The 16,387-nt window shown below is 35.9% G+C and overlaps 2 gene segments (V, D, J or C); both read right to left on the bottom strand.

Annotated features, from left to right (window-relative positions):
* Nucleotides 1–451: 451 nt before the first annotated feature.
* On the bottom strand, nucleotides 452–16,227 carry LOC127499743 (T cell receptor alpha variable 21-like). The segment is given in 2 exon segments: nucleotides 452–816; nucleotides 16,126–16,227. Coding segments are annotated over 2 exon segments (405 nt in total).
* Nucleotides 9,131–10,437, bottom strand: LOC127502001 (T cell receptor alpha variable 25-like). The segment is given in 2 exon segments: nucleotides 9,131–10,127; nucleotides 10,238–10,437. Coding segments are annotated over 2 exon segments (405 nt in total).
* Nucleotides 16,228–16,387: the final 160 nt, after the last annotated feature.

The raw sequence follows: 16,387 nt of genomic DNA, 5'->3' as shown, positions 1-16,387 counted from the left end.
TGGGCCCAAAGGTACAAAAGTTGCTCTGGGCCTGAACGGGCTGGCCCACACTGGGCCATCATGGGCTTAATGTGGGCAGTTCGCTAGTGTGGACTGCTCAGAGAGAGCCCGCAGTGAGCCCAAATTAAGCTGTGGGCCTCGCTTGAGCAAGCCCGCACTGAGCCTGTTTAGGTTTGGTCTGGGCTGGCCCTAGCCCACTGTGCCTGCAAAAAGCCAGCATGGGCCCCACAGGGGCATGTTTGCAGGGAATAGTGGCCTTAAACGACCAATAATTAACAAGAAATATGGTGCTCTAACATTTGCTAATATGGTTCTCAAAGAAAGGAAACACTATACAGCAGAGGAAAGGAAAGAGGGGAAAAGACTGAGTAATACAGATATGATCAGCACATTAATGCTCAAAATATTTGATAGTTGTACAGTGCCACTGTTTTTAAATCAGCATTATGTATCATGATCTTCTGCCTTGAATATAATTTCTCATTGAGTTTTTGTAGGGTGCAGTAGTGTTTCCTGTCACTGTGGGCTCCAGGGCACAGTAGTACATGGCAGAGTCTTTCACTTCTGTAGAAGAGATCGTCAGATTCATATGTTTGATGGCTTTATCAGCTGCAGCGGTCAGACGGAGAGAGGGCTCTGGTTTGGGGATGGTCTCTAAGTAAAATATTAGTTGTTCAGGTTTGGATCCGGGATACTGACGGTACCACTGCAAATTATTAACAGTGCCAGTGTAGTTGCATTTCAGTGTAACATCTTTTCCTTCCAAAACATCCTTTTCTGTGAAGAATGGTGTTATCACGTCTGCAGCAGCATTCCCTGTTTAAAACAAACAAACAAAACAAAAAAATCATTTCTAATGGACTAATTTAAATGGTCAACAGTATAAAAATTAGAGGGAAAAAACATTTCCGCAGTAATAGTTATGAATCACTCACCTTTTAGCAGAGAAAATAAAATGAATACCAGGAGCAACATCTGCACTAGTAAGAGACAATGACTTTGAGACTCAAGACTCACAGTTCTCTACTAGAGTATAAGTGACTCAATGTAAGTCTGTCTCTGTTTTAAACAACTGAACTGAGACTGAACTAGAATGGCTCCTAGAGCTCCATCTTCTGGCAGAATGCAGGTAAGATCACTTTTGCTGCAATATCTCATCATTTCATACTGGATGTATCTTACACAACAAATAAGAATTTTTGGCTTAATAAATTAAGAAGATTGAACATGATTATTTGTATCTTAAATGACAAATAATGGCCTAATATTTTAGCCTAATAAATTATACAGTAAGACGACTGAAAATGATTATTTGAACAAATATTTCAAAAAATATGTAAATGTAACTTGTTTTTCTAAATATAAGGTCTTTAACTGTCCAGAGAGATCTGATTTAAGTTTACTGTGCAAAGAAATCAAACTTATGATAGTCAGTTAAGCAAATTCTCATCTATAGAAGGTTGTCCTGTCTATAGACCTATAAGAAACTTTTGTTTTATTTCTTTTATTTTATTAACTTTTGTTTAATTAATACAAATTCATTTTCATGCTTAGAACCTAAAAGCTGATGTCAGTAACCGCCTGATGGGTTCAAGGTTTTGCTCATTTAGGGGTCACACTTGACTCCTTCACAGTCAAAAGTGTCTGAAACCTTGAAATTAAATTTATTTTTACATTTATATTTACATTTACATTTAGTTATTTAGCAGACGCTTTTCTCCAAAGTGACTTACAAATGAGAATAGTAGAAGCAATCAAATCAACATTAGTACAACAGTATGTAAGTGCTGTGTCAAGTCACAGTTTCATCAGTAAAGTGCTCGTAGCTAGGTTGGGTTTTTTTTTTTTTTTTTTTTTTTTTTTAATATATACGCAAATATAGAAAATCGAAAAATGAAAAGTAAAATACAAAAAAAAAAAAGTGCTATATTACTGGGTCAAGTGTTGACGAAAAAGATATGTTTTTAGCAGTTTTTTGAAAATGGCTAAAGACTCAGCTGCTCGGATAGAGCGTGGTAGGTCATTCCACCAACCAGGAACAGACCAAGAGAAGGTCCGTGAGAGTGATTTTGTGCCCCTTTGGGATGGCACCACAAGACGCCGTTCACTTGCAGAACGCAAGCTTCTGGAGGGCACATAAGTCTGAAGTAGTGGGTTTAGGTATAGTGGTGCAGAGCCAGTGGATGTTCTGTAGGCAAACATTACAGCCTTGAATTGGATGTGAGCAGCAATTGGCAGCCAATGGAAACTGATGAAGAGAGGTGTGACATGCGCTCTTTTTGGTTCATTAAAGACCAGTCTTGCTGCAGCATTCTGGATCAGTTGTAGAGGCTTGAAAGTGCATGCTGGAAGGCCTGCCAAGAGAGCATTACAGTAGTCCAGTCTGGATAGAACAAGAGCTTTGACAAGAATTCGTGTGGAAAGCTCCGATAGGAAGGGTCTAATCTTCCTAATGCTGTACAGAGCAAATCTGCAGGACCGGGCCGTTGTAGCGATGTGATCTGTGAAGCTTAAACAATCATCCATCACCACTCCGAGGTTTCTGGCCGTCCTGGAAAGGTCATTATGAAGTGTTGGGTTGGCACCAACCACAAGCAGTTCCGTTTTTGCAAGGTTGAGTTGAAGGTGGTGGTCCTTCATCCAGGCAGAAATGGCTGTCAGGCAGGCTGCGATGCGACCAGCAACTGTCGGATCATCTGGTTTGAATGAGAGGTAGAGTTGTGTGTCATCAGCATAACAGTGATAGGAAAAACCATGTTCCTGAATGACAGATCCTAGTGATGACATGTAGATGGAGAAGAGAAGTGGTCCAAGCACAGAGCCCTGAGGTACCCCAGTAGCAAGATGATGTGACTTGGACACTTCACCTCTCCAAGATACCCTGAAGGACCTACCCGAGAGGTAAGACTCGAACCACTGGAGTGTGGTTCCTGAGATGCCCTTCAACCTGAGGGTTGACAGGAGGATCTGGTGGTTAACTGTGTCGAAAGCAGCAGACAGATCCAGTAAGATGAGTACTGATGATTGTGAAGTTGCTCGTGCCAGTCTCAGGGCTTCAGTGACTGAGACCAGGGCAGTCTCAGTTGAGTGGCCACTCTTGAAGCCAGACTGGTTGTTGTCAAGGAGGTTGTTCTGTGTGAGATAAGTAGACAGTTGGTTGAACACAACTCTCTCAAGTGTCTTCGCAATGAATGGAAGAAGGGATACCGGTCTATAGTTTTCTAAAATCCAATTTTTGAAGGTAGATTAGTGCCATCTGGTGGGAGTAAAAAAGAAAAACGTATGTAATGCCATGGTGTAACCTTAAATTAATACATTGTTTAAATTAATACATTGTTAGCTAACTGCGTGATTTGTATATGTACATTTTTGAATTTACATAACTTGGACACAGTCACCTCTGATAACAGATCACTCTAAACTGTAATGTTGACATGCATTTTCTGTAAAGCTGCTTTGAAACAATATGTATTATGAAAAGCGCTTTACAAATAAATGTAAATTTAATTAACCGCTAGATGTCTGTATAGTTCTATATAAAGTGGCTTATAAATTCTCTAGTGGCGTTTAGACATAAATACTTATTTTGTGGATTTGGATTTATACTTAGACATTCTCAAAGACTACTTTAAGGTTTAGATTTTTTTTATTTATTTTTTGAAATGTTGATATGAAGTGTCAGTTTTTGCATTAATTTTACTACAGTCAAACCAGAATAATGGAGGACATTTTGTTACACAACATGAAAATTTAATAAAAATGTAACAAAAATGAACAGGTATGCTTTATCACAGCTTAATCATTCTGGGTCTGATCTGATTTCAACCTCTTCTTTGAGTCTTTTGGCTCAATTTTAACTTACTGTTACAGCCACACCAGTTCACTTGTGTGTGTATAATAGTGTGTTGTGTAATAGTGTGAAGCCAAGTGTGACTTTTTTCTCGGCCCTTTAACATATCTGAATCATGTCCATGATTTTTTTTTTTTTTTTTTTTTGTGTTCACATAGCTAAAGTCACCAAGTGTCATCCCACTACGATGAAGCAGAAAAATTACAAATTTCAAAATGTAAAATTTTTCCCAAGAGGCCCAGAGGTTTAAATGGCCAACAATTAACAAGTAAATGGTGTTCAAACATTTGTTTAAATGGTATAAAAGCAACAATATACAGCATATTAAATATTTTAGAAACTTTTTTTTTTTTAAATTGAGCATCATGATCTTCTGCCTTGAATATAATTTCTCATTGAGTTTTTGTAGGGTTCAGTAGTGTTTCCTGTCACTGTGGGCTGCAGGGCACAGTAGTACATGGCAGAGTCTTTCACTTCTGTAGAAGAGATCGTCAGATTCATATGTTTGATGGCTTTATCAGCTGCAGCGGTCAGACGGAGAGAGGGCTCTGGTTTGGTTTCGGCCTCATTGAACAATATTAGGTGTTCAGGTTTGGATCCGGGATACTGACGGTACCACTGCAAATTTCTAACATTGCCAGTGTAGTTGCAGATCAGTGTAACATCTTTTCCTTCCAAAACATGCTTGTCTGTGAAGAATGGTGTTATCACGTCTGCAGCAGCATTCTCTGTTTAAAACAAACAAACAAAATAATAATTTCTAATGGACAAATTTTAATTGTCAACAGCATAAAAAAGGGGGAAACATTTCAGCAGTAATAGTTATAATTCACTCACCTTTTAGCAGAGAAAATAAAATGAATACCAGGAGCAACATCTGCACTAGTAAGAGACAATGACTTTGAGACTCAAGACTCACAGTTCTCTACTAGAGTATAAGTGACTCAATGTAAGTCTGTCTCTGTTTTAAACAACTGAACTGAGACTGAACTAGAATGGCTCCTAGAGCTCCATCTTCTGGCAGAATGCAGATGAGATCACTTTTGATTTAATATATCATCATTTCATACTGGATGTATCTTACACAGAAAAAAAAAAAAAATGTTTGGCCTAACAGATTATACATTAAGCAGATTGAACATGATTATTTGAACAAATATTTCAAAAAGTATTTGTAACTTTTTTGTAGTAGTAATAAGGACTGTCATTATCCAGTGCAAAGTAGCAAACATGATAGTCAGTCAAGCAGAGTCTCATCTGCAGGAATTTGTCCTGTTTGTAGACAGAGTATGTGTGTTCATACTGTACTTATTTACTTAATGTATTGTAGATTATAGTGTGTTTTGTTTGGTAACCCTGCAAACAAGCCTGCACTGGCCCTTTACGGGCCCACTTAGAGCTAGCATAAGGGCCCCGAGCAGGCTGCCAGTGCAGGGCCCCTGAGAATTTGCTCATTGGCAAAACGTTGGCCCCTTAGCGCTGGCCCTGCACGGGCAGCCCTCACTTAACCCCCAGGAATCCCTCACTGGTCACACACATGGCCCGCACTACTAATCTACAACAATAAATCTGGCAGCACAAGGTGCCACACATTTACCATTAATGAAAATAACAGTTAATGGTCATTAAAAAAGAAATGGTCAATGACTGACAAGAGAACCATGCAAATATTCCCTAAATCATACTCTGTAAAATATAAATCTCTTTGATTCTGACCACAACATGATGATTAAATCATCAATAAATAAACAACTTCACTTAACTATAATTTCTCTTGCAATTTTTGCTGAAACAAATGTGTTTCAGAGCATGGGAAATGAAAGTGGGCTGCCTACACAAAACCTGCATGGGCCCAAAGGTACAAAAGTTGCTCTTGGCCTGAACGGGCTGGCCCACACTGGGCCATCATGGGCTTAATGTGGGCAGTTCGCTAGTGTGGACTGCTCAGAGAGAGCCCGCAGTGAGCCCAAATTAAGCTGTGGGCCTCGCTTGAGCAAGCCCGCACTGAGCCTGTTTAGGTTTGGTCTGGGCTGGCCCTAGCCCACTGTGCCTGCAAAAAGCCAGCATGGGCCCCACAGGGGCATGTTTGCAGGGAATAGTGGCCTTAAACGACCAATAATTAACAAGAAATATGGTGCTCTAACATTTGCTAATATGGTTCTCAAAGAAAGGAAACACTATACAGCAGAGGAAAGGAAAGAGGGGAAAAGACACTGCATTGGAAGAAGCTCCTCCCTCTTAGAATATTTATACAATATACAAGAAATCTGTTTTTGTACAGTGTAGATGGTTTTCCTGTGACTGTGGGCTGCAGAGCACAGTAATACACTGCAGAGTCTGATACAGCAGCAGAGGAGATCTCCAGATCCACACGTTTATCATGAAGACTGATGGACATATGCGGGTGAGGTGGGTCCGCTTTGACGACATATTTAGAAGACTCAACAATCAGCAGCAGAAACTCTGGTCTTGATCCAGGCATCTGCCGGTACCAGTGGAGACTGTAAGGTGATCCATCAAATGTACAGGATAGACTGATGCTGCTTCCTTCAGTTAAAACTACAGATGGTTGATCTGGTCTGATGACATTCCCATTCACTTCACCTGCAAAGACATTAAAGAATCAAGCAATGTAATGGATTCAGTTTAGAGCAAAGCAAATGGAAATTTCTTTTATATATTTTTGTGATATTCTGAAATACAGAGCAAAATGTATATGAGTAATACTTACAGTAACTGAGGATAAATATTAAAACAGAAGTGATGAGTAACATGTTTCTGTAGTTTGAGTTCAGATTCTGTCAGTATCATCAGTATGAAGGGAAGTCAGTGTTGTCTATTTGATTTATTCTGCAGGAGTCGACAAACATTGAGCTCCTCCCACACTTACTGTACCTTCTTGCTCATCTTACCCTACAAATACTGACTGTATAGGAAGAAGCTGTAGTCAACAACCTAAAACTGCCATTATGTCAGTCTGATTCATCTAATATTACACTCTTCATTAAGTGGACACACAGTTGCTACATGTTGGAATAAGTTTTAAGGCATGTTCAACTGGTAGTGTGTCCTGATTCTCTGAAATATTAACCATTAATATTAGACTGCCTCTTAATACAGATATGATCAGTACATTAATGCTTTTAACATTTGATAGTTGTACAGTGCTACTGTTTTTAAATCCACATTGTGGATCATGATCCACTGCCTTGAATATAATTTCTCATTGAGTTTTTGTAGGGTGCAGAAGTGTTTCCTGTCACTGTGGGCACCAGAGCACAGTAGTACATGGCAGAGTCTTTCACTTCTGTAGAAGAGATCGTCAGATTCATATGTTTGATGGCTTTATCAGCTGCAGCGGTCAGACGGAGAGAGGGCTCTGGTTTGGGATTGGCCTCAGTGAACAATATTAGGTGTTCAGGTTTGGATCCGGGATACTGACGGTACCACTGCAAATTTTGAACATTGATAGTGTATTTGCATTTCAGTGTAACATCTTTTCCTTCCAAAACATGCTTTTCTGTGAATAATGTTGTTATCACTTCTTCAGCAGCATTCTCTGTTTAAACCAAACAAACAAAGAAACAAAAATGAATAATTTCTAATGGACAAATTTAAATTGACAACAGTATAAAAAGGGAACACATTTCAGCAGTAATTGTTATGAATCACTCACCTTTTAGCAGAGAAAATAAAATGAATACCAGGAGCAACATCTGCACTAGTAAGAGACAATGACTTTGAGACTCAAGACTCACAGTTCTCTACTAGAGTATAAGTGACTCAATGTAAGTCTGTCTCTGTTTTAAACAACTGAACTGAGACTGAACTAGAATGGTTCCTAGAGCTCCATCTTCTGGCAGAATGCAGGTAAGATCACTTTTGATTTAATATCTCATCATTTCATACTGGATGTATCTTACACAACAAATAAGAATTTTTGGCTTAATAAATTAAAAAGATTGAACATGATTATTTGTATCTTAAATGACAAATAATGGCCTAATATTTTAGCCTAATAAATTATACAGTAAGACGACTGAAAATGTTTATTTGAACAAATATTTCAAAAAGTATGTGAATGTAACTTGTTTTTCTAAATATAAGGTCTTTAACTGTCCAGAGAGATCTGATTTAAGTTTACTGTGCAAAGAAATCAAACTTATGATAGTCAGTTAAGCAAATTCTCATCTACAGAAGGTTGTCCTGTCTATAGACCTATAAGAAACTTTTGTTTTATTTCTTTTATTTTATTTTATTAACTTTTGTTTAATTAATACAAATTCATTTTCATGTTAAGAACCTATTTGTTTACAAGCTGATGTCAGTGACCGCCTGATTAGTTCAAGGTTTTACTTAAATAAATGTTTTTCTATGGAATGTGAGTTCATGGTGAAGTAAATTGTAGTGTTTTGTTTGGTAATAGCGGCCTAAACCCTCTGGCCCTCTTCATTTAGGGGTCACACTTGACTCCTTCACGGTCAAAAGTGACTGAAACCTTGAAATGAAATTTCTTTTTCTTTCAGGAAAACCAATGTAATATAATTTTGTTCAAAAATATATATTTTTTTATATATATATATATTTTTTTGTGGTGTTTTTACCTTTATTATGATAGGACAGTAGCTCAGCAAAGTTGGGTGGAGGGAGGGGGACGGGATCAGGAAAGGTACACGAGCCGGGACTTGTACTCGGACGCCTGAAGTGCAACTGTGCCATATGTCAGGGCTCTGCCCACGAGGATATTGGCACCAACTCAATAATATTTTTTTGTTTATTTTATTTAGAATTGTGAGGGGATTTTATGATACTATGCAATATTTATACAATTTTTATGGACAATTTTTCCACATTGAAAATAATGATTTTTTCCTGATATATTTTTACATTATTTTTCAGTTAAAACAGTATTCCATGTTAAAATAGAGACAATGCATTTAAAATCCAATTTTTGAAGGTAGATTAGTGCCATCTGGTTATGTAATGCCATGGTGTAACCTTAAATTAATACATAGTTTAAATTAATACATTATTAGCTAACTGCGTGATTTGTATATGTACATTTTTGAATTTACATAACTTGGACACAGTCACCTCTGATAACAGATCACTCTAAACTGTAATGTTGACATGCATTTTCTGTAAAGCTGCTTTGAAATGATATGCATTGTGAAAAGCGCCATTCAAATAAATGTGAATTGAACTGAATTAACCACTAAATGTCTGTATAGTTCTATATAAAGTGGCTTATAAATTCTCTAGTGGCTTTTAGACATAAATACTTATTTTGTGGATTTGGATTTATACTTAGACATTCTCAAAGACTACTTTAAGGTTTAGATTTTTTTATTTATTTTTTGAAATGTTGATTTGAAGTGTCAGTTTTTGCATTAATTTTACTAAAGTCAAACCAGAATAGTGGAGGACATTTTGTTACACATAACATGAAAATTCAATAAAAATGTAACAAAAATGAACAGGTATGCTTTATCACAGCTTAATCATTCTGGGTCTGATCTGATTTCAACCTCTTCTTTGAGTCTTTTGGCTCAATTTTAACTTGTTACAGCCACACCAGTTCACTTGTGTGTGTATAATAGTGTGTTGTGTAATATGGAGCAGTGTGACTTTTTTTTCTCGGCCCTTTAACATGTCTGAATCATGTCCATGATTTTTTTTTTTTTTTTTTTTTTGTGTTCACATAGCTAAAGTCACCAATTGTCATCCCATTATGATGAAGCAGAAAAATTACAAATTGTAAAATTTTTAGGTCATTTCTGACCCAAGAGGCCCAGAGGGTTAAATGGCCAACAATTAACAAGTAAATGGTGTTCAAACATTTGTTTAAATGGTAGAAAAGCAACATTATATAGCATATTAAATATTTTAGAAACTTTTTTAAAAATTGAGCATCATGATCCTCTGCCTTGAATATAATTTCTCATTGAGTTTTTGTAGGGTGCAGTAGTGTTTCCTGTCACTGTGGGCTGCAGGGCACAGTAGTACATGGCAGAGTCTTTCACTTCTGTAGAAGAGATCGTCAGATTCATATGTTTGATGGCTTTATCAGCTGCAGCGGTCAGACGGAGAGAGGGCTCTGGTATGGGGCTGGACTCAGTGAACAATATTAGGTGTTCAGGTTTGGATCCGGGATACTGACGGTACCACTGCAAATTTCTAACAGTGCCAGTGTAGTTGCATTTCAGTGTAACATCTTTTCCTTCCAAAACATGCTTTTCTGTGAATAATGGTGTTATCACGTCTGCAGCAGCATTCTCTGTTTAAAACAAAGAAACAAAATAATAATTTCTAATGGACAAATTTTAATTGTCAACAGCATAAAAAATGGGGAAAACATTTCAGCAGTAATTGTTATGAATCACTCACCTTTTAGCAGAGAAAATAAAATGAATACCAGGAGCAACATCTGCACTAGTAAGAGACAATGACTTTGAGACTCAAGACTCACAGTTCTCTACTAGAGTATAAGTGACTCAATGTAAGTCTGTCTCTGTTTTAAACAACTGAACTGAGACTGAACTAGAATGGCTCCTAGAGCTCCATCTTCTGGCAGAATGCAGGTAAGATCACTTTTGATTTAATATCTCATCATTTCATACTGGATGTATCTTACACAACAAATAAGAATTTTTGGCTTAATAAATTAAGAAGATTGAACATGATTATTTGTATCTTAAATGACAAATAATGGCCTAATATTTTAGCCTAATAAATTATACAGTAAGACGACTGAAAATGTTTATTTGAACAAATATTTCAAAAAGTATGTGAATGTAACTTGTTTTTCTAAATATAAGGTCTTTAACTGTCCAGAGAGATCTGATTTAAGTTTACTGTGCAAAGAAATCAAACTTATGATAGTCAGTTAAGAAAATTCTCATCTACAGAAGGTTGTCCTGTCTATAGACCTATAAGAAACTTTTGTTTTATTTCTTTTATTTTATTTTATTTTATTAACTTTTGTTTATTTAATACAAATTCATTTTCATGTTAAGAACCTATTTGTTTACAAGCTGATGTCAGTGACCGCCTGATTAGTTCAAGGTTTTACTTAAATAAATGTTTTTCTATTGAATGTGAGTTCATGGTGAAGTAAATTGTAGTGTTTTGTTTGGTAATAGTGGCCTAAACCCTCTGGCCCTCTTCATTTAGGGGTCACACTTGACTCCTTCACGGTCAAAAGTGACTGAAACCTTGAAATGAAATTTCTTTTTCTTTCAGGAAAACCAATGTAATATAATTTTGTTCAAAAATATATATTTTTTTATATATATATATTTTTTTTTGTGGTGTTTTTACCTTTATTATGATAGGACAGTAGCTCAGCAAAGTTGGGTGGAGGGAGGGGGACGGGATCAGGAAAGGTACACGAGCCGGGACTTGAACTCGGATGCCTGAAGCGCAACTGTGCCATATGTCAGGGCTCTGCCCACGAGGATATTGGCACCAACTCAATAATATTTTTTTGATTATTTTATTTAGAATTTTGAGGGGATTTTATGATACTATGCAATATTTATACAATTTTTATGGACAATTTTTCCACATTGAAAATAATGATTTTTTCCTGATATATTTTTACATTATTTTTCAATTAAAACAGTATTCCATGTTAAAATAGAGACAATGCATTTAAAATCCAATTTTTGAAGGTAGATTAGTGCCATCTGGTTATGTAATGCCATGGTGTAATACGTTGTTTAAATTAATACATTATTAGCTAACTGCGTGATTTGTATATGTACATTTTTGAATTTACATAACTTGGACACAGTCACCTCTGATAACAGATCACTCTAAACTGTAATGTTGACATGCATTTTCTGTAAAACTGCTTTGAAATGATATGCATTGTGAAAAGCGGCATACAAATAAATGTGAATTGAACTGAATTAACCACTAAATGTCTGTATAGTTCTATATAAAGTGGCTTATAAATTCTCTAGTGGCTTTTAGACATAAATACTTATTTTGTGGATTTGGATTTATACTTAGACATTCTCAAAGACTACTTTAAGGTTTAGATTTTTTTATTTATTTTTTGAAATGTTGATATGAAGTGTCAGTTTTTGCATTAATTTTACTAAAGTCAAACCAGAATAATGGAGGACATTTTGTTACACATAACATGAAAATTCAATAAAAATGTAACAAAAATGAACAGGTATGCTTTATCACAGCTTAATCATTCTGGGTCTGATCTGATTTCAACCTCTTCTTTGAGTCTTTTGGCTCAATTTTAACTTGTTACAGCCACACCAGTTCACTTGTGTGTGTATAATAGTGTGTTGTGTAATATGGAGCAGTGTGACTTTTTTTTCTCGGCCCTTTAACATATCTGAATCATGTCCATGATTTTTTTTTTTTTTTTTTTTTTTTTTGTGTTCACATAGCTAAAGTCAACAATTGTCATCCCATTATGATGAAGCAGAAAAATTACAAATTGTAACATTTTTAGGTCATTTCTGACCCAAGAGGCCCAGAGGGTTAAATGGCCAACAATTAACAAGTAAATGGTGTTCAAACATTTGTTTAAATAGTAGAAAAGCAACATTATACAGCATATTAAATATTTTAGAAACTTTTTTAAAAATTGAGCATCATGATCCTCTGCCTTGAATATAATTTCTCATTGAGTTTTTGTAGGGTGCAGTAGTGTTTCCTGTCACTGTGGGCACCAGAGCACAGTAGTACATGGCAGAGTCTTTCACTTCTGTAGAAGAGATCGTCAGATTCATATGTTTGATGGCTTTATCAGCTGCAGCGGTCAGACGGAGAGAGGGCTCTGGTATGGGGCTGGACTCAGTGAACAATATTAGGTGTTCAGGTTTGGATCCGGGATACTGACGGTACCACTGCAAATTTCTAACAGTGCCAGTGTAGTTGCATTTCAGTGTAACATCTTTTCCTTCCAAAACATGCTTGTCTGTGAATAATGGTGTTATCACGTCTGCAGCAGCATTCTCTGTTTAAAACAAAGAAACAAAATAATAATTTCTAATGGACAAATTTTAATTGTCAACAGCATAAAAAATGGGGAAAACATTTCAGCAGTAATTGTTATGAATCACTCACCTTTTAGCAGAGAAAATAAAATGAATACCAGGAGCAACATCTGCACTAGTAAGAGACAATGACTTTGAGACTCAAGACTCACAGTTCTCTACTAGAGTATAAGTGACTCAATGTAAGTCTGTCTCTGTTTTAAACAACTGAACTGAGACTGAACTAGAATGGCTCCTAGAGCTCCATCTTCTGGCAGAATGCAGGTAAGATCACTTTTGATTTAATATCTCATCATTTCATACTGGATGTATCTTACACAACAAATAAGAATTTTTGGCTTAATAAATTAAGAAGATTGAACATGATTATTTGTATCTTAAATGACAAATAATGGCCTAATATTTTAGCCTAATAAATTATACAGTAAGACGACTGAAAATGTTTATTTGAACAAATATTTCAAAAAGTATGTGAATGTAACTTGTTTTTCTAAATATAAGGTCTTTAACTGTCCAGAGAGATCTGATTTAAGTTTACTGTGCAAAGAAATCAAACTTATGATAGTCAGTTAAGCAAATTCTCATCTACAGAAGGTTGTCCTGTCTATAGACCTATAAGAAACTTTTGTTTTATTTCTTTTAATTTATTAACTTTTGTTTAATTAATACAAATTCATTTTCATGTTAAGAACCTATTTGTTAGTTTAAGTTACTTATTAGTTCAAGGTTTTACTTAAATAAATGTTTTTCTATTGAATGTGAGTTCATGGTGAAGTAAATTGTAGTGTTTTGTTTGGTAATAGTGACCTAAACCCTCTGGCCCTCTTCATTTAGGGGTCACACTTGACTCCTCCACGGTCAAAAGTGACTGAAACCTTAAAATGAAATTTCTTTTTCTTTCAGGAAAACCAATGTAATATATTTTTGTTCAATAATATATATATTTTTAAAGATTTTTTTGTGGTGTTTTTACCTTTATTATGATAGGACAGTAGCTCAGCAAAGTTGGGTGGAGGGAGGGGGACGGGATCAGGAAAGGTACACGAGCCGGGACTTGTACTCGGACGCCTGAAGCGCAACTGTGCCATATGTCAGGGCTCTGCCCACGAGGATATTGGCACCAACTCAATAATATTTTTTTGATTATTTTATTTAGAATTTTGAGGGGATTTTATGATACTATGCAATATTTATACAATTTTTATGGACAATTTTTCCCCATTGAAAATAATGATTTTTTCCTGATATATTTTTACATTATTTTTCAATTAAAACAGTATTCCATGTTAAAATAGAGACAATGCATTTAAAATCCAATTTTTGAAGGTAGATTAGTGCCATCTGGTTATGTCATGCCATGGTGTAACCTTAAATTAATACATTGTTTAAATTAATACATTGTTAGCTAACTGCGTGATTTGTATATGTACATTTTTGAATTTACATAACTTGGACACAGTCACCTCTGATAACAGATCACTCTAAACTGTAATGTTGACATGCATTTTCTGTAAAGCTGCTTTGAAACAATATGCATTGTGAAAAGCGCCATTCAAATGAATGTGAATTGAATTGAATTAACTGCCTGATGTCTGTATAGTTCTATATAAAGTGGCTTATAAATTCTCTAGTGGCGTTTAGACATAAATATTTATTTTTATTAAGTTGTGGATTTAGATTTATACTTAGACATTCTGAAAGACTACTTTAAGGTTTAGGTTTTTTTTTTTTTTTTTTTTTTTTGAAATGTTGATTTGAAGTGTCAGTTTTTGCATTAATTTTACTAAAGTCAAACCAGAATAGTGGAGGACATTTTGTTACACATAACATGAAAATTCAATAAAAATGTAACAAAAATGAACAGGTATGCTTTATCACAGCTTAATCATTCTGGGTCTGATCTGATTTCAACCTCTTCTTTGAGTCTTTTGGCTCAATTTTAACTCACTGTTACAGCCACACCAGGGGCCTCATTTATAAAATGTTGCGCAGAAACCGTCCTAAATTTGATCTTACGATCATTTCTCAGATGTGCGTACATGTGATTCATAGAATGAACGTACACACAGAACACGAGCGTACGCCTCTCTTTCAGATGTGAAATCTATAAATCACAAATGATCTTGAACTTGCGCACAACTGAATGGTTTTAGTTCTCCGCATTTTAAACGTCAACTAATTAATGTAATTTACATATAATAGATCAACAATCATTGTCCAAATCCTTGGCGACCTGCAAGAATAGCTTAGATTTCCAAAAACCTGCAGTAATCTGACCAGGGAAAGTGTGCACATCTGCTCAGACCTTGACGTGGCTCTAAGCACTTTTCCACGTCAAAGACTGTTTTTATAAATATGAGTTTTGCCGTGGATTTAAGCGTACGCACACTCTAAGATCAAATCTGTGCGCATGCACGCTTTATAAATGAGGCCCCAGTTCACTTGTGTGTGTATAATAGTGTGTTGTGTAATAGTGTGAGGCCAAGTGTGACTTTTTTTTCTCTGCTCTTTAACATATCTGAATCATGTCCATGATTTTTTTGTGTGTGTGTTCACATAGCTAAAGGCACCAAGTGTCATCCCATTACGATGAAGCAGAAAAATTACAAATTTCAAAATGTTAAACTTTTCGATCATTTCTGACCCAAGAGGCCCAGAGGGTTAAATGGCCAACAATTAACAAGTAAATGGTGTTCAAACATTTGTTTAAACGGTATAAAAGCAACATTATACAGTATATTAAATATTTTAGAAACTTTTTTTTAAATTGAGCATCATGATCTTCTGCCTTGAATATAATTTCTCATTGAGTTTTTGTAGGGTTCAGTAGTGTTTCCTGTCACTGTGGGCTGCAGGGCACAGTAGTACATGGCAGAGTCTTTCACTTTTGTAGAAGAGATCGTCAGATTCATATGTTTGGTGGCTTTATCAGCTGCAGCGGTCAGACGGAGAGAGGGCTCTGGTATGGGGCTGGACTCAGTGAACAATATTAGTTGTTCAGGTTTGGATCCGGGATACTGACGGTACCACTGCAAATTTATAACAATGCCAGTGTAGTTGCAGATCAGTGTAACATCTTTTCCTTCCAAAACATGCTTGTCTGTGAATAATGGTGTTATCACGTCTGCAGCAGCATTCTCTGTTTAAAACAAAGAAACAAAATAATAACTTCTAATGGACAAATTTAAATTGTCAACAGCATAAAAAAGGGGAAAAACATTTCAGCAGTAATTGTTATGAATCACTCACCTTTTAGCAGAGAAAATAAAATGAATACCAGGAGCAACATCTGCACTAGTAAGAGACAATGACTTTGAGACTCAAGACTCACAGTTCTCTACTAGAGTATAAGTGACTCAATGTAAGTCTGTCTCTGTTTTAACAACTGAACTGAGACTGAACTAGAATGGCTCCTAGAGCTCCATCTTCTGGCAGAATGCAGGTAAGATCACTTTTGATGCAATATCTCATAATTTCATATGGATGCATCTTAAACAACAAATAAGAATTT

Source organism: Ctenopharyngodon idella, chromosome 2, assembly GCF_019924925.1.
Source record: "Ctenopharyngodon idella isolate HZGC_01 chromosome 2, HZGC01, whole genome shotgun sequence".
In the NCBI taxonomy this organism is placed as follows: Eukaryota; Metazoa; Chordata; class Actinopteri; order Cypriniformes; family Xenocyprididae; genus Ctenopharyngodon; species Ctenopharyngodon idella.
The sequence above is the reverse complement of the archived record's forward strand: the minus strand, read 5'-3'. Positions and strand labels throughout refer to the sequence as shown.